General features: G+C 31.9%; 1 protein-coding gene across 3 annotated transcripts; it reads left to right on the top strand.

Moving 5' to 3' along the window:
• Positions 1–16,906: 16,906 nt before the first annotated feature.
• On the top strand, positions 16,907–25,409 carry LOC107490588 (transcription repressor KAN1-like). Of its 3 annotated transcripts, none has more exons than XM_016111367.3 (6): positions 16,907–17,720; positions 17,796–17,872; positions 18,508–18,553; positions 18,900–19,077; positions 24,794–24,872; positions 24,975–25,409. In XM_016111367.3, the coding sequence occupies exons 1-6, from the start codon at positions 17,087–17,089 to the stop codon at positions 25,065–25,067; spliced, it is 1,107 nt and encodes a 368-aa protein (XP_015966853.1). In that variant the 5' UTR covers positions 16,907–17,086; the 3' UTR covers positions 25,068–25,409. The 3 variants fall into 3 exon arrangements, with proteins under 3 accessions (XP_015966853.1, XP_015966854.1, XP_015966852.1); XM_016111368.3 differs by having other exon boundaries at positions 18,894–19,061; XM_016111366.3 differs by having other exon boundaries at positions 18,894–19,077.
• Positions 25,410–26,083: the final 674 nt, after the last annotated feature.

Genomic DNA, 26,083 nt, shown 5'->3' with positions numbered 1-26,083 from the left:
GGGACAAGACTCACGATGCCATGACCAGGAAGATCTCCGACAATCGGATGGCTAGGCAGCTTTAGCAGATGATGGACGACGTATGTGAGAGGCATGACCACCTCACTATTTGGCTCCCCCCAGACATTAAGAAGGTGTTGTACGTCCATTGGGAGACTAATTAAGGGTCTAGGCATCGCCATATCACAAATAGAACTAACAAGGTATTGATCAGGTTGTCAAAATATACCGACAGCTCAACAACTTTCATGAAGACAAAGAACAGACTGGTATGTAACTTGTTTTATTTTGTTATTAAGTTCATTTTGTGTTTGACATTTAATGTCATTATTAATTAATTTAACATATTGTTTCAACATGTGTAGTCTAAGCTAAGTCATTGGATCGTGATGTAATGATGACATAGACCTTCAAGTATACTCACACTTTGAAGGAGAACAAAGAGAGATTTGTTGATCAGCGGTCTAAACATCATTATGAGTAAACATCATTTGACATAAAATTTTTAATTAACTATCATCCTAATCATAACATGTGTTATGCAGGAGGTCTACACGCAGAGGATGGCAGCAACTCCGCTAGGTAGTTGTTGATCTTGACACGGTATGACGTGAGACCACATCTAAACCGTACAAGAATCGTGTCTACGGACTAGGACTGTTCTTCGCCAACAATGTAACCTTTGCACCTCCACATTGAAGGCTTCATCTGCCTCAGCCACCAACCGCGTTGTCGATCCTGAAGACAGCATCGATTTGAAGAAACTGGTGCAGAATCTCACCCAGAGCCTTCACCAACAAGCTCAAGAGCTACAGCAGTCTAAAGAGAGGTATAACGAAATATTTACAAGCATGTTAGACACAAATTCTCTCAGCTGCTTGTAGTGAGTGAGAATTTGCTCTAGATGTGTGCTAGATGAGGAACATGCCATGTGTGTGCCCTTAAACTGTGTTTGCAATAGAAGGACGAAGTGAGGTTGTTACTCTAGCTCTGGCTACAATAGATGTACTGGCTCACCATTAGCACCGTCTCCCAACTCCTCAAGATATTGGTACTTAGTATCTTTCTTTGACTCAACGTCAAGTTATCCGTTCACAACTCTCTCCTTTATGCCCCCTATCCCTCATCTCCCTCATCTCCTCCCTCTTAGTATCTCGGTGTGCTTACATAGCCCGCCAACTCAGCTTCAATTGGATGCATCCTACGAGAGATTTAATAATTTGATCACTTGCATGCTCCCGTTGGACGAACATCATCAGGCACCACTGTGAGCGTAAGATCGTCAAGCACATTATCAACTAATGAGTGTTTGACACAAAATCACACAAGTTACTAAGTGGAATACTCTTAAGTTTGTTTGGAATTAGCTTAGGCTTAATCGAAATAATGTGCTGAGGTTATTAAAGAGCTTTCCATCCAAATAAAATTCCTTATATAAATATTAGGTCAATATACATCCCGTCTCGAGTGGTCATGAACAAATATTTGTTGATATTGATTGGATTCCGGTATTTGCTAGTATGCCCCGAACTACTTCTTAACTTGATCAACATGATGAAACTCGACAAAGTTAAAGCATATAAGCAAAACTAATCACCCTACATGATTTATGTTTCTTAATTTGAATTAAATTGATTTAATTTATATTTTTTATTTAGTCCAACTTTTAGCTATTTGCATTAAATCAATTTATTTGATTTTGGATATAAAAAACAAAGGAAAAAAATACACAAAGTATCTCTAACATTTATTTAAAGTTACAATTTTACTCCCAAAATTTACAATATTATTTTAACTTATTATCCTCAAATTTTTTTAGTAAACTACCATTTGTACCAATAAAAGTTTAAAATGCTAACAAATTTACCCATGAACAAACAAAATTACTATTTTTATCCATAAAAAATAAACTTTTGCTAACAAAACTATCCAAACCTTAAAAAATTATTTAAAGTTCCTTAAATACCCTCTAATATAACCTAACTTCCTTTTACTCCACACCAACACTCCTCCAATCCCAAATCTCACCACCACCCAAATCTTTCCTCACCACCACCCAAATATCCTTTTATTCCACACCACCTCTCTTCACTTCGCCACCTCCGCCTCCTCCTCCCTCGGCTACCTCTCTCTCTACGAGTGCCCTGTCCGCCGCGTCATGGCCAAAATATCCAAGAACCTCAACCACACTCTCTCTCCCCAGCCAGCCCGTTCTCTCTCTCTCTCTCTCTCTCTCTCTCTCTCTCTCTCTAAAACACTCAAACGTCGACCATTTTTCTCTCCGATTTCACTACCCTCTCTTTTTGTAATTTCTAGTGTGTTCTATCTTTGCTATTGCTTCTGTTCTATAATCTCTTTTTGGCATGTTTGCAACATTTGTTCTTGTAATCGTCACTGCTATCTCCGAGATCGACGATGGAGCAGCGACAATTGCAACTTCTCAAGTGGTGGTGGATTTGAATTTTAACATGGTTGGTTTTGGAAAATCCTAATCCTCTCAATTTACATTTTGGAAAAGAAGATGATTGCAGAACAAGATGAAGAATAAGAAGAAGGTCAAGTGAAACAAGTACTACTTTTTCGTTGCCATACTCGATCCTCATTGTTGTTATTGTGATAGTAGAGAAGGAGAAAGGTAAGGTGGACGGTGGTAGCGGCAGTGGTAGTGGTGGTGGTGAAAGAGGTGGTGAAATCCATGAAAAGAATATATGAATGGTTGAGATTTTAAAAAGGGGTGTTGAGATTAGGGTTAGGAAAAGTGCAATTTGGGAAATTTTATATAATTTTTTAGTGTTTGGATAATTTTGTCATATGAAACCCATCTTTTATAGGTAAAACTGTAATTTTTTTTTTTGTGAATAGATTTGTCAGTGTTTAAAACTAGGAATGCACATGGCCCGACCCATACTCAAAGATCCGACCCGAACTTGAACATTTTGGGACTAATTTGGTTTGATTTCACCGGGTCTAGGGTTGAGTAAGGGTCTCAAAAATAGAAAAGATATATATGTTTTAAATTAATTTTAATATTATGTTATATTAATTATAAACTTATTGTTTTATTTTTAATCACACTTGTTTTATTAAAAAATAGATAAAAAAGTATGAAATTAGAATTTATGGACAAATTGAAGTTCAAATATGGATATCAATTTCTCCGTAACAGATATGTTTTTTTTTTCTTTATAAATAAGTGCATCATAAATTTTTTGACATAAAACTTATCATGACTCAGACTTTACTGGTTTAGATCCAATTTTAGTGTAATCCAAATATAGTAAGATTTTATCAAATCTATGAATCAGGTACGAATCTCAAAAATAAACCCGCTCATTTTTAACATTGGGTCTCAATCAAGACGAATCTGACTTCACCTTACCTATATACGTCTCATTAAAATTTTCGTGGATAAAAATGGTAGTTCACTCTATCATAATTAGTCAACTTCTTTTTTCTTTTTCTTTTTTTTTTCTTTTTCAATTTTACCTCTTTTTTCTTCCTCAACAAAACCTTTTTCTGTCTCAAACTCTACGTACCACCAATCTATCATCATCAACCAGAAGAACATCTCTCCTCAAACAACAGCAACACTATTAAGTATTAACGTAAAGGATACAATGGAACTCAAGATATTGGTAAAAGTGATTAACATTATTTTTTTACCTTACATTTGAACCAATCAACACTAAGAAATCTGATCGTTCTTTTATGCTAAATAAAGTACCGGTACGCTAGCATTCCCAAATGAAAATAGAGTGAGGATGCTAACGTTGTGGAAACAAAGCATAGTATGGTGTAAGATAAGCAACTAGAGCGTTGGTCGTGGCTGGAATTAATAGTGACTTAACGTGTTCTATTGTAGCAGTATATGGATGGTCACTGCATTTCAGAGACTAGAGATGTGGGGGCTTTATAAAATTCTTGATCCGGCGTAAGGAAAGCTGGGTGAGGCAATCGAGAAACATTGAGGAGTTTAGGGATTTCGTAAATGAAGCGCAATTGATGGATGTTCAGATTATTGGAAGAAAATTTACTTAGCCACTTCTCAGGGACAGCTGGGCCTCATGCACCTAGATTGACTGGATGGGACACCACTGAAATTTTCTCAAATAATTGTTTACCAAAAAAAAAGGAAATTTTTTAAAAATATAACATTATTATATTGTGTTTGTCTTTAGTGAAGAATTAAGAAAATTTTACTGGTCATTAGTGAAAAATAAGGAAATATTAGTTTATAATAATTAATAGCATTTCTTTTACAGATATTTTTAAATAATTATTCAAGTATTTATTATTTTTTACTCAATTACGAAGTTCAGTTATTACAATATTCGTTAAATAAAAATATCTTAACCAAAATAGTTGTTAAAGATAAGACTAGTTAATTAAGTGTTAAAATAAGGATATAATGCATAAATTTAAAATAAATAATATTAAAAGATGAACAAAAGATAAATAAATTTTTAATTTTTTAATTCGAAAACACATATGTTCTTAATTAATTGAATATACAAAAAAATTTTTAACTTCTAAAATATAAAATATTTAGGTCTTTTTATTCAAAATATATAAAGACAAATCGATCTCTTAAAAGGACTTTAATATCTCATGTTTTAAAAAGTAAAAAATATTTTTGTATTTTTAGTTAGTCAATTTATTTTTAAAATAAAAAGTCAAGGATCTATTGCTATTTTCTCTTAAAAAATAGATAAAAAATTTTAAAAAATTCACTCATTTATATTGTTTATTTAACTAATTAACTTAAAAATAACATTCCCATAATATTCACTTCAATCTCTCAAGTTCTTATTTTTAGCCTACCTATGATTATTAGCCTGTACAACCTTACTCCTGAAAATGTGTATGAAAAATCTTTATTTCTTTTTAATTTGTGTTACTCACATCCCGAAAAATTCAAAAGCAAAATTAGATGTATATTTTCAACTTCTAATTGATAAGTTGAATGAATTATATTTTTTAGTATTTGAACTTGAAAAATGTTACTTGTATAATAAAATATAGTTTTAAGCAGTCTTTAATATTATTTAATTATTTTTTATTTAAAACATAATCCTATTTTTTAGATGCACATTTATAATTAAGATTAATTTAAATTTTAAAAACTAAATTTTTTCTAATTTCTTATCCACTTCATAGTTAGTTATTGTATGTTTCCTTCTTTTACGTTCCTTTTTTCTAACAAAATTTTCTTTTTTCTTCTATTCTTCTATCTTGTTCTTCCCTTCTTTCTTATAGTGGCCGTATGTTGCAAGCACTGACCTGGATCTAGACCCAATTCAACAACCCAATCCAAGTAAAGGTTCTGAAGTCTCAAATAAAGCAATAATAGAGACAGACCCAATTAAGAGTGGAAGAGAGAGGAAGGCCCCTGTTTGGACTAAGGACTACTATATGGGAAAGTGAGGGTGAGAGTACACTAGGAATGTAGAAGGAGAATTAGTTACGATTCTGTGGGATATAGGAGAAGTGGGGGGAATAGAGTGGGGTAAGAAGAGAATCAGTTTGTTAGAGGTCCCTGGACTCGAAGGAAGGGAGTGTTACTACTATAATTTGCATTCATAATAATCAATTCTCTATCTCATACATTCTTCTATTTTTCTAAGCCTTGCTACACTAAATCTAAATTTTGTGTTGTGAATTTCAATCCTAACAATTTGGTGCTTTCATTGAGAGAATTCAATGGAATCAGAAACTCCCATTTCACAGCTCGAGGATGTTTGCAAGCAAAATCGCTTCAAGATCGCTGCATTGTAACGCAGCGAAATTGAGATGATCGCTCAAATAGGGGGTACCCAAGAGCGGCTCGGTTCCGTTGAGACCTCTGTCAAGAACATCGAGAAGATGTTGCATGATTTACTCAAGCTAAAACAACTCATTCGGGAGTATGGAACACCCAGCGACTTTTTCGCGGTTACGGGAGATTTGCAGCAACCTCGCTGGCCAAAAGGGGGGTGAAAACAGAGCTACCCATGTTCGACGAAGAGGGGGTGGAAGAGTGGACGTTTCGGGTTCGAGAATATTTCAAAGTATATGCCGTGCCAGAAGCGTGGATGGTATAAATGCTTTCATTCCACATGACTGGTCCCGCTTATACATGGTGTTGTTGGTACGTGAACAATTCCATTAATCACACTTGAGAGAGTTTTTTTGACGCCCTCTGTGTTCGGTTTGGCCGCAGCATCTTCCATGACCCCAAGGCAGCCTTGAAGGAGCTCAAACAAGTCACAACCGTGGCAGCTTACCAGCACCAGTTTGAAGAGCTCTCGAATCAAGTAACAGGGTTGAGTGAAGAATGGCTTACCTCATTATTTGTTGCTAGGTTACCTGAGACATTGAAGTGTGAACTCATGCTGGCTAAACCCTGCACGTACATTGAAGCTATGGCGTTGGCCAAGCTTCATGAACAAAAATTTCAAGCCAGCAACCTGAATTTAAGGCCACATAGGAGTAGAACCATGGGAAGCTCCCAGCCCACCCAACTGAGTGCAAATCGCACTCCACCTCTACACTCTCCCAACTGCATCCCAGCAGCCACAGGGATGAACACTCTATCAGAGAAGTCTTCCAACATGCTTCCATCAGTTAACCAAATCCACAAACACCTTTCTTCTACTGAAATTAAAAAAAATGAGGGATAAGGGGTTGTGTTATTACTGTGATGAAAAATACTCCAGGGACCATAAATACAAATCAACATACTTGTTGTTAGTAGGGGGAGAGGAGTTAGAGGAGTTAACTCGGGAAAGACCAGATATGGATAAGAGCTTCAAATTGGACATTAATTCGCCATAATCCGATCCCGAGGAACGAGTAATGGAGATCAGCTTCAACGCCATGGTGGGTGTGTATCATCCAGAGACTATTCGGATTACCGGAACTTGTGATGGTCATCCAGTTATGGTGCTAGTTGATGGCAGCAGTACTCATAATTTCATGAAAGCAGCTACTGCCCAGAAATTGTGCTTGCCCCTGACCCCAGTGCACCAGCTGAATGTGTATGTGGGTAATAGAGAGTGTATCGGTTGTGCACCCAAGTGTAGCGCAGTGCCATTGCATATGCTAGGGTATGGTTTCCGGTTGGAGACCTTCATACTGGATATTAAGGGTGCAGATGTTGTTCTAGGGGAGCAATGGCTTATGCAACTTGGTGATGTTATGATGAACTACATGCACTTGACCATGGAATTCAAAGTGGGTGAAATTATTATCAAGCTGCAGGGGGAGAGGTTGTTCCAGCCAGAGGCAGTAGGGAACCGAGTCCTCAACAAAATGGTGTTGGCAGATGTAATTGCCTCATCTTTGCACCTGTGTGTGATTGAATCGATGCCTACAACAGAACCGAGTGCATAAGATGAAGAGGTGCAACTATTACTAGATGAGTATCAAGAAGTATTCAAGGAGCCAGAGCAATTACCTCCACAAAGGAAAATTGAGCATCAAATTCACTTGCTGCCCGAAACTAATCCAGTGAATGTCCGGCCCTATCGGTACCCACATTTTCAAAAAGAGGAGATTGAGAAGCTGGTAGAGGAGATGATGCAGGCAGGGATGATTAGGAAAAGTTACAGTGCTTTTTCCAGCCTGGTGTTGCTAGAGCGGAAGAAGGATAGTAGCTAGCAATTTTGTGTGGACTATTGCGCTCTCAATACCATTACAATCAAAGATAAGTTTCCCATCCCCACTATTGATGAAATTTTAGATGAGCTATACGGTGCTGCCTATTTTTCCAAAATTGATTTACGCTCCGGTTATCATCAGATTCGAGTACGGGATGAGGACATTCACAAAACAGCATTTCGGACACACCTTGGACACTATGAATTTGTCGTGATGCCCTTCGACCTTACCAATGTCCCTTCCACATTTCAAGCCACGATGAACAAAGTGTTCAAATCCCACATTCGAAAGTTCATTGCGGTTTTCTTTGATGATATACTAATTCATAGCAAAGCCAAGGAGGAACACCTTGTCACCTCAGAATTGCTCTTAGTATGTTGCAATAGCATCACGTTGTGGCCAAATTCTCCAAATGTGCTTTTTGTCAAGAACAGGTTGAGTATCTTGGGCATGTGGTTACTAAAGAGGGTGTCTAGGTAGATACTTTCAAGATTAAGGCAATAGTAGAATGGCCAAGGCCGACGACCTTAAAACAGCTTTGGGGGTTCCTTGGTCTAACCGAGTATTACCGCAGATTTGTGGCTAGTTATGCACATCTTGCTGCCCCTCTTACTGAACTACTAAAATGCAACAACTTTCATTGGGATCAAGCTACTGATGGTTCCTTTGAGAGTTTAAAGTTGGTTCTAACACAAACACCGGTCCTTGCCTTGCCCAATTTTAGTCTTCCCTTCACTATAGAAATTGATGTCTCATCACAAGGAATTGGAGCGGTGTTGTCTCAACAAGGACACCCTATCGCATATTTCAGCAAGAAGCTCAATAGTAGACTGCGGGTGGCTTCGGCTTATGTGCAAGAACTCTATGCCATTACCCAAGCTGTTGCTAAATGGTGCCATTACTTGTTGGGGCGCCGATTCTTCATCAAGACAGACCACCAAGGCTTGCAGGAGCTTATGAATAAAGTGGTGTTAACCCCGGATCAATAGTTTTATCTCACCAAGTTATTGGGATATAACTTTGAGGTAGTATTTCGTTCGGACAAGACTAGTCATGCTACTGATGCGCTATTGCGACATGATGAGGATGTTGACGTTACAAGCTTTCAAGCATTTTCAACGTTGCAATCATCGTTGTTACCTTCCCTCTTGCATGCCACCATAAAGGATCAAGAGACCCAACTCCTTATTAGTCAATTCAAGGAGGGAACTCTGCCTCTTGACTTTCATTTTCAGGAAGGATTGTTGGTGTACAAAGGTAGAGTCTGGGTTCCTGATTTTGACGGCCTGCAGTCTCAATTACTTAAGGAGTTCCATAATACACCCATGGTGGGACACACCGGAGAGCTTAAGATGTTTAAGCCATGGAGCAGCGCTTTCTTTTGGCTTGGCCTACGAAGGGATATTCACAAGTTTATTCAAGAATGTACAATTTGTCAATCAACAAAATATAGTACTTCTAAACTACAAGGGCTGCTCCACCCATTACCTGTTCCGATGGGACCATGGATAGAACTCTCCATGAATTTTATTGTGCAACTTCCAAAATCTTCAGGATATTCCGCAATCATGGTGGTGGTGGATCGTTTTAGTGAGATGGCCCACTTTGAGGCCCTGCGTACTGGATTTACCGCTTCTTCGGTGGCTAAGATTTTCATTGCTTTGGTGGTTAAGCTTCATGGGTTTCCTTCAATCATAGTTTCAGATCGTGATCCCTTATTTCTCAGTAGGTTCTGGTGTAGCTTATTCGAATTTAGTGGTACACAGCTGCACTATAGTACAGCCTATCATCCTCAAAGCGATGGGCAAACCGAAGTTACTAACCGCTCATTGGAACAATATCTTCGTGTCTTCACACACTCACAACCCCAACTCTGGGCCTCATTTTTACCTTAGGTGGAGTTTTGCTACAATATCTCCTTCCACACGGCCATTCAAATGACCCCTCACGAGGCTCTACATGGATTTCCCATGAATTTACCCCTGGCTACATTCCTGGATCTTCCCCAGTTCTGGAAGTAGATTAATTTCTGCGCACAAGGGAGATTCTCAATGATGAACTGGGTTTTTACCTGCATTAGGCATGAATTCGCTTGAAAAATCAAGCAAACAAGCACCGTTGTGATATGGAGTTTAAGGAAGGAGACTGGATTTTGCTCAAATTAAAACCATACCGACAAATCTCCTTGTTCTATAGTAACACCCGAAGCTGGGGCGGAGATTTTTTTGCCCATATCGGGTCCAGCGACGAGTAGGTAAGCTCGCATACCGGTTGGAGCTGCCCGCCGGTAGCACCATTCACCCGGTGTTTCATGTTTCAATGCTGAAGGAGTTTCATGGTGAGCCACCAACCACATCCCTTGTGCTGGCGACAGCGCCTGCAACCTTCCAACTGCTGCCTTCAGCAATTATTGCGAAACACATGGTGATGAGAGAAGGCAAATCAATTAAACAAGTGCTGGTGGATTGGGAGGGAACACCTAGAGAAGAGACAACTTGGGTAGTAGATAGAGAAGACTTATAGAGGTTATTTTCAGATCTTGACCTTGAGGACAAGGTCGAGGACAAGGTTATTGTTGGAGACGGAATAATTATTGCAAGCACTAACCTGGATCCAAATCCAATTCAACAATCCAATCCAAGTTAAGGTTCTGAAGTTTCAAATGAAGGAGTAATGGAGAAAGGCGTAATTAAGAGTGGAAGAGAGAGAAAGGCCCCTGTTTGGGCTAAGGACTACCATATAGAAAAATGAGGGTGAGAGTACACTAGGAATGTAGGAGGAGGGTTAGTTACAATTCAGTGGAATATAGGAGAAGTGGGGGGAATAGAGTTGGATAAGAAGAGAATCAGTTTATGTTGTGAATTTCAATCCTAACACCGTAATTTCTTTTTCAATTATAACACATTAAAATTATTAACTTATACAAAAAATATTTTTGAAACACATTCAAAATCATAAATCTAAAATTTAAATTTAAACATTAAAAAACAATTGTAACGCATCTAAAATTATGAAGTGATACACAAAATATTTTTAAAACACATTCAAAATCATAAATAAAAATTTAAACTCTTGCAGTGGCCTTAATTGCAGATATAACAGTGTTGACAATTTGATGATTGTGATTCTTTAAGTTGTTCTTCTACCTAAACTATTCTCCAATGCAAATTAAGATGTTGTACATGGCATGCAAAATCAACGTGATTGAATAACTAAACAGATACATACGGTTAAGTATGAATCACTTTCTCTTAAACACATCCAAAATACCTAAGGTCTACTTTCGACGAAGAAGGATTAGCGAAGCTAATGAGGACTAACGCGACGAGGAGTAGGACAAAACAAGATTGCGGACTGAACGGCGAGGAGGAAGGTGGTGCCAAGGACGAGCGAGGCGGACGACAGCGTTGCAGAGGAACGGCGAAGCGGAAGAATGGCGCTGGAGATGACGCGGCGGCGCTGAGGAGGACGGCGGCACGGACGAATAATCATACGGACAAATTAAAATCTTCAATTTTACTAAATTTATATTTTTGGAAGTGTATTTAAATGATAATCTATTAATAATTAAAAATAATAAAATTAAAACAGAAATTTTAAATTTTAAATTTTAGTTTTATTTAGTTTGTATTTTAGATGTGTAGTCAATTTTTAAAAAAAATTACTAAATTTATTTAAATGTGTTTGTTTTACTTTTTTTTTAATTATTATAATAAAAAGCTGAATATTATACAATTTTTAAAGGATATTTAATTGAATTATTTTAATTTTATGTTGTTTGTGCCAAATCAAATTTCATACTAAATGCTGTTTTAATATGGACAATTTATAATTTTTTTGCCTATAGAATGTTAATCAATTGGATGACACAAGCTATGCTATTTTGTCCCGTGTGTGCGGAGAATATAAAAATTTCTAACAAGTCTAGTAAAAAGAATTTTGATTTGATTGTTACAAAAGGTTTTTATTACTTGAGAATGTTCCTTATAAGGCAACAAAAATAATGTATTTAGAAAGAAGAGTAAATAATCAAAATAAAATATTTGGCTTCTAAAATGATTGAAATATAATTTTTGTAGTTTAGATACGAAAATAATTTTTTTTAAAAAATTATTTAAATTGTGGGAGAGGTTCCACAGTTTCAAAATATACATAAATCTCAAAATATACCTAAATCGCTGATGAAATTTTGCAATTTACGTTAATAACAAATTTGGCTAAAAACTACGGTAGAAATTTCACAGCTTTTGTGTGAACGAGAAATAAGTATAAATTGTAGAAAGAGTCTAGCAGTTTATACTTACACCAAGTTCCACTATATATAATTAACTCAAATTTAGAAGTTATTTTCCATCATTTGAATATATTATTTGTTGCATTGAAAATATCTATTTAAGTTTATGATTGGCTTCGATTCTTTTTTCATCAAGTATTAATGGATTTATAAACATTCAATAACATGAATTTGGGTGTCTGAACTCTAATCTCATTGTATTTATTACAATGCAGGAAGGTGATTATAAGATGATATATATTGATAGAGCATTTAAAATGGTCATTGCACCTTTTTTTTTTTTCTTTCTATGCTTGGAGATTATGATGATAATGATGTTAATACTATTTGAAATAGAGAGGTTGTGATGGATTATTTTGGATTTAGATGCTCTCGAAGAATTAAAGTAAGGTATTTTGTATATAAAGGATCAAATTATCTTCTTGTGAATATCAGCAAATGTAGCATCAAAGTTTTTCCTCTTATAAGTATATAAATATTTATTCCACATTTGAACCTAAAATGTTCTCAAGCCATGATAGGCAATTCTGGAAGGAAAAAAAAAAAAAAGAGACAAATGTATTTTATAGTTTTTGGGTTTGGGGTGAGATAACTGAAGGATTATGTGTGAATTATGACTTGTGAGTTAATACTTAATATTCATGAAGTTTTTTTCTACTCCAATATTATGATAGATTCATTGACATAGAAATTTACTTCAAAGGGTGATCATCATCACCGTTAACATGATATAGAGAAGTTAATCAATCAAGTTCACGTTTATAAGTCATAAAATTTTGTCACAATGAATGCATACATGCCACATCATCACTCACCAGTCATCATGATTTATATGCAAACTTTTCAAAAGAATACAAACATTCTCATTTTTCTATAGTTTCATGCTATGCTCTTAACTAACTCCTCTCTCTGTATATTTATATGCTTCTATTATTAATTTATTATATTGCCATCAAAGAGGAAAGGTATGTCTCTCATTTCTTCCACATCAAAATTTGTTCATGTAAAAGAGTTAGTTAGAGTGTACTTATTCACATAGAAATCGTGGAACTCCTACCACAGTTTCTAGTCAAATTCGTTATCAATGTAAATCGCGGGACTCTATTAACGATTTATGTGTATTTTAAAATCGTGGACTCCTCCTATGATTTACATAATTTTGTAGAAAGTTATATTTTTGTATCCAAACTGCAAAAGTTATATTTTCGTAATTTTAGAATCTAAATATTTTATTTAAGTAATTTGTCCAAAGAATATCAAGGAACATAAGGAGCCTCTTGTGAGATCGAATAATAATGAACAAGTATAGACAAGGGTGAGTAGTTATCCAAAAATAATCTATATGGGACATTAGTTATACAATTTGGTGTACCGTGACACACATAATTAGATTAAGAGAAATATCTTTCAGGATTTATCTTATTGAAATATTTTTTGATTTGTCATTGTCTTAATGTAATGTATGTTGAGAATAATATGTTCAATAATCTCATTCATATTTTAATACATAATGATAGAACTAGCTAGGGACAACCATAAGACTAGGTTAGACCTAGCAAAATTATGCCATAAGCCAAACTTAAACCTTGTCACTTTAGAAAATGGTCGCTGGGACAAGTCGAAAGGATGCTATGTTTTAAACTTAGAACAAAAGTAAAATATTTGTCGGTGATTGCGAGAGTTGAGGATGCTTGATAATTATGCTTCTAACTTAAGTAGATGTGCTAAATATTATTCAAGGGACACTCAATAGGATGAAAAGTCATAATTGTTATGTTTCTATGGAACCACTATTTCTAATTGCATTAGAAGAATTGCCAAATCATAATTAAAAGTCATTGATTGAATTAAGCCAATATTTCACAGGCTTGTGTTCACGAACTTTTTCAACTGAAAATCTTCTTGCTAGGAGCAAAAAACATCCCATTAATCATGTGAAAGTTAGAGAGAATTTTTTCGCTTAGTTTTTTAAATGTTATGGAGTTTCTAGCAATTCACTACTAGCAATCTAGCATATGAAGAGCTAGGTAATCTTATATGCTAAAAATTATATTGCTAAACATTAATTACCATGATTACAAGCTGTAAAAAACATGTATGTATTTTATTTTAATGGGTTGATATGTATATATATTTTTTATATATTATATAAATTCATTGCCTTTGAGTTTTACAATAAAATATATATAAAATTAGAACTATGTTACGTGTATTTTTCAATAGTTGTTTTGTACTGTTAAGTGTTTCCGATATTTATTTAACAGAAAAAGAAAATTCAAAAGATGGTGCGCAAAGATTTCTTGTGGATGTTGTTTATGTAGACTTGGAGAATTTTTGAGAAACTGGATTACGAATTTGTCTTCTTATTAGCATGTACCCCTATTAGCTAGACACCAACATGTTTGCAAACAAGTTTGACTAATAAGACGTAAACAAATTAATTACTATATGTATTGAGAATGACTGAATGACAGCTTCAATATTACAAATGAGACTGGTCCAATATACGAATGATTAAAAGGCTAGGTGTGGAAATTAATAACGGGTGTGTACTAAATTATGAGTGTATGAAAATATTAATTAGTATAATTGAAGATGCTATGCACTTAATTTAATCAGGGAAAGTGTAATTGAAATTTCTGTCTTAAATTCGGAGAGTATAATTGAAGATGCGTACGTATTAATTAGTATAGGTTTGTTTCAACAAGTCATTAACAATGTTCTGTTAAAAGGATTCTATTAAAATATTATCAACAGAAACTTTTGATAGAATATATAACTTAATTTTTTGTAAATATAATTAAAAAATGAGATATTTTTATTATTGATTTTTAGTGACTTCAGATCAAATACATAAATGATTTGTCAAATTTATACATCATTTGCTACTTAAAAAAAATTATATTTTTTGTTGTTTTTATCTCTTTTAAAATATTTGAAGAGTATTTTAATTATTAATAATTAGTATTTGTATAATTTAAATATTTATAATTATACACTTATCACATGTTTGGGCTATTTTGAAAACGCAAGAGGGAAAAGAAGAAAATAAGTTTATCAAATTACCAAGAAAAGAAGGCTAATTTTTCTGTATATTGAAAAAATTTTGGTGTAATACTCAATTATTGGATTTTACGATATTTTTTAAAATTGTGGGAACAATACAATACGTCTCTTGGATTGACAATACGCCTCTCTTGTATTGTATATTTTATATTTTAAATTAAAATATACAATACAAGGGAGGCGTATTGTCAATCCAAGAGGGCGTATTGTACTGTTCCCACAATTTTAAAAAACACCGTAAAATCTAATGATTGAGTATTACACCAAGATTAAACCAATATGTAAAAAAATAAATGAGAAAAGAACGCCAAAACAACTTGTTCTGTGTCAGAGGTGTATTTGTTATAGTTTGTGTAAATAGTTTTACAGTTTACATGTTTACAATCATTCAAATTTTTCTGTATGCAGACACATTATGACACACTTTAATGTAATTGTATCAAAAATTGGTGTGGACCAAAATTAGCTTGCCCTACAATTTCTGTACAATAGTGCCAAAAATTATTGTTTCCTTAATTCTTAAATTGCAAACGGAATGATTGATCATCTTGTGAAAAACACAAGCCCTTGTCTTAACTAAAACGTACTATTAAAACCGTCATCAAAGATAAAGAGAGAGAAAAAGAATACTGTTTAGCAGTTTTTTTTTTATAAATTAAAATTGAGACTCAAACTCTCTATTTCTAAATAAGTACGAAAAGATTATGCAATTTAAACTATAACTCGTTGGTATATTATTTAGCAATTTAGATCACGAGATTTAGATGATTATTATTTAAATTAAATATTTTTTTAAATTTTTGACTATTTATTTGAAGGATAAAGTGTCTTATAATAATTTAAAAATATTTAATTAATATTCAACCATTAAAATAATTATTTTGAATCGTTTTTATAAATAATGACTTGATAATACGTTAAGAGTCACTTAAACTAATAACAGAGACCATTTAAACCAATTACTTAAAGATGATTAGAAATTGATTAAAATTTTTAAATTGTAAAACATATTTTATTCTTTGAATAAATAGTTAGAAATCGATAACGATATTTACTTTATAAAAAAAATATAGATAGACAATGAAAATACTAAACAACGTAAATAATAGATATATTAATATTGAATGTTCATTTCATTAGGTGTGCAAATAGTTATTCTAATATTAAAATTTAGGTGAATAATTTAAAAGTATAATATATTTTAATTTAATTAGTAATTGTTCAAAAAAATTATTAGTTACCTAATATAAGCCTTATTTTATTATTTACTTATTGTCAAACTTTAGATAAATAAATAAATAATAAATTTACAAGTAGCAAAATTCAACCCGTCCTGTACGGGGCAAAGAAGTAAGGAAATGAGAGAAAAAATTGTACAAAACTTTGTAGGCAGCACCACGCCGTTGCATCAGTTGCAGTGTTTTGCGTGTATTGTATTGACTGTGCAGATAAAAAAAAGATGTGTTAAGTTACTAGTTACTAGTTAGAAAAGGAAAGAAAAGAATTGTTGGAGTGTCACTTTCTACATATACTCTCTACTTAGTTACCACCACTCTCTCTCTCCTCCCATTCAATTATTTATTTTTAATTTTTTGTTTATTTATATTAATTAATATATATTATTATGAACCACCACCACACATCTTTCTTCTCTCTCTTCATTCCCCTTATTATTAGTCCTTATTGGAAGGATGTCTGTTTTGTGAACCTCATCATAAAAAAAAAAGGGCCTTAGCTTAGCTTGTTGTTTCTTTTTATTCCATTAATAATACTTAGCCTTTAAATTTGTTTTCTAATACTTAGATATATGTATTTTGTTGATATCCCCCACTTATAATAATTAATTTTCCATTATTATTCTCTATATATGTAGCTTTTGTGTTTGTTCGTTCTTTCTTTCTTTCTCTTATATATATACCCTCCTCAATAATCAATAACAGTAGAGAGAATAATATATAAACACCATCCACTAGCAGCAGCAGGAGCAGCAGATCGAAAGAATTGAATTGAATTGTTGTTTATTGTCCCTTAAATAAATTGATATATAGATATAAAAGTAGTATAGTGAGTGAGGAAAAGAAAGAAAGAATGGGTGAGAATGTGATTCCTGATCTATCACTGCAGATAAGCCTGCCAAAGAGTGCTCCACCATCAATATGCAATAATGAAGAAGAAGGAGATTGTGGAGGGTTTGATATATGGAGAAGTAGCACTACTACTAGTGATGGTGCTGAAAAATCACACAGTGATGGTTCCATTTCAATCCCTACTACTCTTCTTCATCATCATAAGAACATGGAGACACAACTCTCTTTAGCAGCACCTACAACCCCAACCCCTTCTGAAGCTGAAAGCCCTTGGAACAAATCATCATCGTCATCAGAGCAAGTAGTAATTAGGCCTATCAATGGAATCCCTCTTTACAACAACAACAACACTCCTTCTTCGCCACTTTCAAGGTTTAATAATGCTATAACTATGGAGAGTCTAAGAACCCTTAATCACCATCACTTATTTGGGGTTATTGGGGGTGCTAACAACAACACTGACTTCACAAACGGGTTTGTGATGAGGTCTAGAATGTTCCCATCAACAACAACAACAACAACAAGGATGATGATTCATAGCAGCAAGAGGAACATGAGGGCTCCAAGAATGCGCTGGACTACCTCCCTCCATGCCCGATTTGTTCACGCTGTTCAACTCCTTGGCGGCCATGAAAGTATGTTACTCTCAAACCTCCTCTTTAATTTCTCCTTCCATCAAACCCTTACTTACCTTCTCGATTCAATAATAGGAGCTACTCCAAAGTCAGTTCTGGAACTCATGGATGTCAAAGATCTAACACTCGCTCATGTCAAGAGTCACTTGCAGGTACATACATCTTTATTAATATTAATTATTCTTTTTTCTCATACGAACACTTATCAAAAGAAGCTGTCTAGTGAGTAACTCGCTAATTCATTTAACTAATTGTCGAATTTTGTTTTATACATGTAATAATTCATTAATCAGTAAAACTTCAAATCATAACATATTAGTCTTTAGCCTATTAATTTGGGAATACCGGAAAAAGGGGCAGAGACTTCTAAGTATGCGGCACAAGAGCCGAGACATGCAGCAAATGAATGAAAGGGATGAACAGTTGAATCTCTTGTTTGAATTAGGGAACAGGACAACTTCTACTTTTTTATCAAAGAGAAAAAAAAAAGAAACATAAAAAGTAGCCATCATTTCTCAATAATACAACCCAATTATATTACTTACCTGCTATGCACTATGCTTGCTTTCTTGTTACTTGTTAGTTGTTACTACTACTACTATTATTATTATTATTATTATTAAAAGATAAAATCAAACAAATTCCCAGGAAACTAAATAAATAATCCCAGAAACGAACTTATTTATTTACTTTTAATCTTTTTTAAATACTCATTGATATTATTGTTTATTGTTTCAATTCCCCCTATGTGTACTAATCTTTTTTTGTCTTATTTTGGCTTCTGCAGATGTATAGAACTGTTAAGAATACTGACAAGCCAGCAGCTTCCTCAGGTAAAAAAATAAAATAAAATAAAAAATTTTCATAATTTTATTATCATCATAACCTAATAAGCTAATAACACAACAATATATAATTAATTGAGTCCTTGATCTCCGGTCCAAATTTGAGTTTCTTCATTGCACTTTATTTAATTCATCTGAAGAAGATTCCCTAGCTCACTACTTTATGACTCGGACCCTATTCATTCATATTCATTTGAACCATTAAATAAAATAAATAATAATGTTCTGTCTTTAAAAGTTTATGCTAACAATGCAAGTATAGTAGTATTCCTCAATGTTTGTTTCAATGATTTGTGTAGTAATACTAAATATGGTGTTATATATGAAGCATCAGATGGAGATGAAGATTTCATGTCCCTAGCATCACCCATTAGTCAAAATAAGAACTTTTTACCAAATCAAAGAGGGCCCCCAAATAATAATAATGCATCTCTAGATCAAGATTTGGGATACAACACCACTACTGCTACTACTTGCAGCAATAAAAATCTATGGGGTAATTCTTCTTCCAGGTAATTAATTAATTAATTGATGTGATTCATTTCTTTCAATATTATTATTGCATTGGTGTCAGTGTCGGTTATTATATCTTACAATATCTGCATGCTACATGGTATTGGATCCACTAGCTATATATGCCCCATATATGTATAATAATGCTATATTATAATAATTGATGCATGCATGGTTGAGTATAATAATTAAGTAGGGGAAAATCAGAACCCCAATTCACCCTTTTTCTGAAGGGAAAAAAAATTAAAAAAATAAAGTACTAGTTTTTCTCTGACAACTTTTGCTTTTCCTTTCTTTTCTCCACTTCTTCGCTGCTTTATTTCTGATGATAAAAATGGCCATGCATCATTTCGGATGATACTTCTTTTTGGTACACATTTTCAGCTTCTTTAAATGTGGTAGAAAGTGAAGGTTTTCTGAAACTAGATACATTTTTTTATTCTTGTTATATAGTTGCAATTAAATATACAACTTTTGACAATCTATGTATATATATATTAGTACTTTCTTCAGATTAACATTCTACTTTTAGATGAATAATGTTCCATTTTCATGTTGATTTCTTTGTTTTTAACCTTTTTTGGCCACTTATAATTGTAAGTCTTAAATGGACTTGCTTGCCTTGAGTTTTGTTCAATAACTAACACTCTTGAAAGTATTCAATTTAAGGGCTTTCAAATCCATTTTTGATGTAATGTCACACTTTTGGTATTCTAGCTTTATCATGGGATTAATGCTCTTGGTACAAGTTTCTAACTCAAAGATTTATGTGGGTCAACTAATAGGACAAAATGGGGTACACACACCTTGGGTTGCAAAATCCAACTATGATTAACAATAACCATAAGAACAACATTTCTACATAGAAAAGGAAAAGCCAGCAAAAACAATTTCTAGTGGAAATTGAAGTTGCAAATAATGCACAGTGCTGCAAAAATTAGATCACCATTATATTATGAAAAAGTTTAGAGACTAACTACAATATAAACTAATTAAGTTAATTTTTTTATTTTAAAATTTAAAAAATTAAAATAATAATTTTTTTTATAATAGACCTATTATAGGGTAATATATATGTGACAAAATAATAATGCCCACTAAAACACATGCATATGTACCTTGTCAGATTATGTTACAAGCTATCCCAGTTTTGGAAATAATAATTAGACAACCAAACTAATTAACCTTATTAATATATATACTCATTGGTATGTATTATGTATGTTAATTAGATAACTTTTTTATATTTGATTGGTAATTTGCACAAATAGTATATAATAATTTTAGTTTAAAATGTTGATAATTTTTTAAAATAAATTATATCTTTTATTTAAATAGAAAAATCAAGAATAAAAAATAAAGTTAGAAAAGAAAATAACTTGCATCATAGTAATTGTCTAAGAAACGTTGTTCATACTTAATATAAATAATGGCATGCCATTTTGCTTACTGAAGACATAAAACTGTATACATGGGTGACTGTGAAATCATATAATATTTGATAAAACAAGATATGATGACAATATAATTACTACACTTTTTAGGTTGCTCTTGTAAATCCTAGCCTAGCTACAACTAACATACTAGTAATAATGCTAGTCCATAATAATTGAGTTGGATGGACTCAGATCAGCTTTGACTAAGTGGGGAAATTTCTTCGGTTCTCTAAATTTGTACTGCATAAAACGTTCTTTCAAAGTCAGAAGACAGGTAGTAACCTTGAATGTAGTGTTTTTGTTTGGTACACAATTTATTTATTCAAACAAGACTATCACTTACTACAGATTTAAATTCACTTACCTCAATGGGGAGAGGCCTTTTCTATTATATATAATACCTTTTTTTGTTGAAATATAGAAATTACCAAGACCCAACAATACAAATGCAGGATATATATTGTGGAAATATATAGATGTTTTAAAATGTAGCACCATAATTAATTAGACTGTTGGTTTTTTAAAATGTAACTCAATATATAGTATATTTTTTTACCTTGACAAATAAAAAAAATGGTTGTAATTTTAATTTATAGATAACAGAATTAAAGGTCCGTAATTCGTTACTTTTTTTCTTAAATTTTTTTTTGGTGACTTTTTTTTTTCTTAAATTAAAAACTTTTGAATAGATATGTTATAAACAATGACAAATCTAAAAAAAATTTAACAATAATAACAAATTATATTTAATATGACAAGAAAATAATTTTTATAATAATTTAATATAACGATAAATCAAATTTAATAATATAATAAAATAAATATATAATTATTATATACTACTCAAAAAAAATTTAAATTCTAGTGAAAATACTTGCTCCCATATATGAATTCGTCTGCGCTTATAAGTACTTAGTGAAAAAAAAATCCACAAGTAAATAAATAAATAAAATATATACAAAAACCTTAATAATGATAAAAATGTTACCTAGAATAACAAGAAAACGAAGGACATAATTATTTTGTTAACAATGCATTCATTTTAGCCGCATTACAACTCTTCTGATTAAGCCAAAAAAATTCAAAAGATTATGAAATTTCCTAAAATTTATAGACAACCTAAGTTGATTATTTATATGTACTATATATGTATATTGAAAGAAAAGCATGGTATATATGGTAGGTAGAAATGGTAGCTCCTCACAGTTTCTTCTCTTCATGAGACAAGCATATAGCTAAAGCTAAAGTGAGATCATCTTTTGTTTCACTTATATTCCAAAGTTTCTTTATTTTGTTTTTCTTTGAAGTTTATTGTTTTAAACCATTAAGATAGCTTTAATTAATAGGACAATATAAGAACGAAAAGTAATAGGACAATATAAGAATGAAAATCTTTGAACATCTAATCGGAATTGATCATGATTCATGAGTCTCTTAAATTACATAAGATGTTACTGATTCTACTTTTGGCATAGGTCAAGTGGTTAAGATATAGACAGGTTGGTTTCAAATCATGGTAACAACTCTGATATAGAATAAAAAAAACCCAAAAAAAAGAAGAAGAAAAGGAAAAAAGAGTTTACTTCTCATCGATCTATCTTTGTACTAATTAACCTTGGTCTTGGATCCATCTTACTCTAATAAGTAGTGTTTGAAGTTGTTTTATAGAAAACAAAATCCAGAAATAATGAATACATAACTTTATTTAGTAGTTGAGATAATTATATAAAGATAGTATTTTTTTTAATTTGTTGTAAATACAGAACATTAGACAAAAAACTTCACAATTTTATCTTTGTTCTTGCTGTCTGATCATTGTTTTTCTATTGTAATGATAGATAATTTTGAATTTTCAAATATCATCATGAAATTGAGTTTTATGTACTTACTTTTTTCTTTATACATGAAATTAATAGGCAACTTATTCAATATAATATAAATTGCACATCTAAGCAAATAATAGAATAGCGATATTATGTGTATACTATAAATTAATTATTATATTAATTATTTAAATAGAATCTATTAAAAATAAATTAAATAATATATTTTATAAATATATAGTGATTATTTTTTTATATAATCAAATGATTTATATGATTTTTTTTATTCCTCCTTATAAGAAAATGCTATTTTGATAACTCTTTCTAACAACTATTTAAACAACTTTTTAAAATATGCTTCTTTCCTCATGTTTGTTTAAGTAGTTGTCAGAGTTTTTTATGAAGCATTTCCCTTCTTATAAGGAGAGTCATCAGAATCATGATCAAGCCAATTGAGCATTATGTCTGCCGGATTCTTGGTTTTCCACCCTACTCTATATATAGTGATTTATTTATATTTTACTCCCTAGGGTGCATTTCCAAATTATAAAAAAAATATCCCTTAATATCCTTATTATGCTTCCCTAATTACATAAAGATTAGGTAGCTAGCTTCGAATATATACACACACATAAGCAAAAGCTTTTCAAGAAATTAGTGAAGGAATAATAGGCAAATGAAATGAAACCAGTCATTATTGTGAAATGTGATCAGAAGAGTGATTCTTGATGTTTCAATTTCAGTTAATGAAAAATTTAAACTTATTTAAAAGTTAATTGTACATATGTGAAATGATTCATAATATTATTGTAACCCGGAAAAAAATATCGTATAAATTCAGAAAAATTATTACGATATTATATTTTTCAAAGGTTTAAATTCATAAAAAAATATATAAATAATTATATCACTAACATTATATTTCTTTAAGTAAGTTTTTTTTTTGGAATTTGCTTAAATTTTTTATATAAATTTTTTAAATTTATTTTATAGTAAATTCTTTTTCTTTTACTGTAAACTCTAAACTTTTTTGTCATACAAATTCTAATTAATTATCATAAAATTATTTCGATATATCTTTAGCTAGTAATTTGTCCAAAAGAAAATATATAACAAAGATTACATGGTCCATAATAATCACTACTGTTCTGCATATGTAGAAGAACAAAAATTTATAATTAAATAATAAATATAAATAAAATATTTATCTAATTAATATTGACCAATTGTTAATGTTCTATGTATATAGGTGTGGACAGATAGTTGATCCACTTAGGGGTTGCCAGGATTTTGGCCTGAAACTATGTTCCCTGTAATTTATTACAAAACTAACATATTAATGATATATAAACTTTAATATGAAAACTCAGAGTTGTTAAATCAGTTGATAAATTTGACTCAATTATTATTTAACGATTCTTAACTATTAATTTTACATAAAATTTAAAATTTACTGTACCTGAATTTTTATCGAAATTCAAACCTAAACATTATAGTACTGTAAGTAGTAGTTGGCATTGGGATAGGAACCCTTGATTGTTTATTCAGAATTGTGCACTGGATGGATTGATTTTTGTCTAACATGTATTTTTTTAAATTAAAATAAAACGAAATTAAGAGTTAAGAATCGATAAATGCTTTCCTGTACCAATAAAAAAAGTCAAATAAAAAAAAGACTTTTTATTAACGGGATTTAGTTAATTCCTTGCTGTTTGTATTCCTTTATATGACACCCTCCTTATTGGAAAAACCCCATGATTAGTTACCAATCATGTTAAACAAACAAGCTAAGGTACTTAACGTAAAGTATTTGTAAAAAAAGAATGTGATCATGAAGTATAAAATTAACAGCTAATTAAATGAAATTAAAAGATAATGAAAAAGTTATATATATGATGAATGAAACAGAAGAGAAAAAAGTACAATTAAGTCTCCACCACAACCTGGAAATTGCATTTTGTGTATCATGTTTTATATATATGTATACTTAATGACTTGATAATTCACCTGTTTTAGCACTTCCTTTCCAGTGTTTAACTTTGAACAACTAGACACTGGCCTCATATAGAGGAAATTACATTGAATATTCTGATGTTATATATTTGGGGATATTATTATTATACGTCATATCTTGTTATGAAGATATATACATTTTTTTATGTTTGTGATAATTAATACTCAAGATTCCTATAATTTAAAAATATAATGTGACATTATATTTTTTTAAAGGGGTCAATATAATTAAGCCTGACAAATACAAAAAAAATTATAAAATATTGACTAATTTGCTGTTCAATTATTTGTATATGACAGTAAGCTCATTTTCTTCCTATGGTTTCAGTTATGATTAATTACTGATCTAATTGATATATATGAATAGCAAAATTAAATGATTTATTTAACTACTTCAATTCATTCATTTACATGTTTTTGTCCCTTTAAATCATGAATGGCAGTAGAGAAGCATGGATACAAGCCAACGAGCGTAGTCCAGAAACCCTATCATCTCAACACATTATGGGGAAGCTCTCCGAGGTGAGTTGTGACCTAATTTGTTGAAAAAATTAATGGAAATTAAACCATGTTCTAAATTTGATTATGGCATTGATAATTGCATATTACTTTAAATTTGTGCAGGGAAGCAACCATATACAATCAAGAAGCTTCAAGGATCAAAATAATTTAGATTGTCAGAATAATCCAAGCTTGGAATTCACCTTAGGGAGATGATCAAATTCACAATGCAACAGAACGAAGAACATGTCTAGTTAATTTTAGTTTGGTATACATCATGATTCATGGATTGCTTCTAAAGAATATATACAGATTAATGCACAGCTATATATATATAATTAGGTACTATATATATAAAATTAATTAATATAAAAATAGTTAGTATGCTTTTCTCAAGGCGAATATGTCAGTTTCCACAAATCTAAAGCAACTATATGTATATTCTTTTTGAGCTAAAAAGCTTATTTAGGTGGTGATAGTCATTACATATAAATCTTATAGACTTAAAAAGTAAAAGCTAATGAATTGAAGAAAAGAAAGGAAGAAGAATCAGATGTATTATAAGGCTTTTTTTAATGTCTTTTTTCTTTCCCTCTCCTTTTTCCTAGGTTCCTAAGGATATTTTTGTCCATATATTACTTTATTTTGTGGCTCATGTTGTGATTAGTGTGTGAAAGCTTTGATAGTAGTTGTTATCTGTCTATCACTAATATGCATCAAAAGTTAATTAAAAAGCAGTGATGGGTGTGAAAGATTTGGAGAATATATTATTAAGATTTCATTCATATGAAAAAAATCCAACTTTTTTGTAAAATTATTCATGCAAAAAGCTTTGATTGATGTTGTGATTGTGGGTTGCATTATTATGCCCCACTTATTGGAACTAACCCTACTTTTGGTTGATATGATGCCTAATCCGATGACTTGAATGTAATAATGATATTCTTGATGGGCCAAAAAGAAAATAAATAAATAAATCATCACTTTGTAACAGCTGTAACCTTAAGTGAAGCATATTCAACTGCTATTTATGCATGGAAACCATACATTAGAAAAAGGTTTCTGTTATAGACTTACAGGGATAGATAGTAATGAGAATATAGAAGATTGGAAATGGAGACTCTACAATCCATTCTCATTTCTTATATAATAATAGAAAGATGAAAAAAGTGGTCAATTTTACGGCTAACATTCAACGTAAATTTAGCAAAAGTTTATTTTTAGAAATAAAA

This window comes from Arachis duranensis, chromosome 5, assembly GCF_000817695.3.
Source record: "Arachis duranensis cultivar V14167 chromosome 5, aradu.V14167.gnm2.J7QH, whole genome shotgun sequence".
NCBI lineage: Eukaryota > Viridiplantae > Streptophyta > Magnoliopsida > Fabales > Fabaceae > Arachis > Arachis duranensis.
Note: the sequence above shows the minus strand (reverse complement) of the source record. Positions and strands in the feature narration are given on the sequence as shown.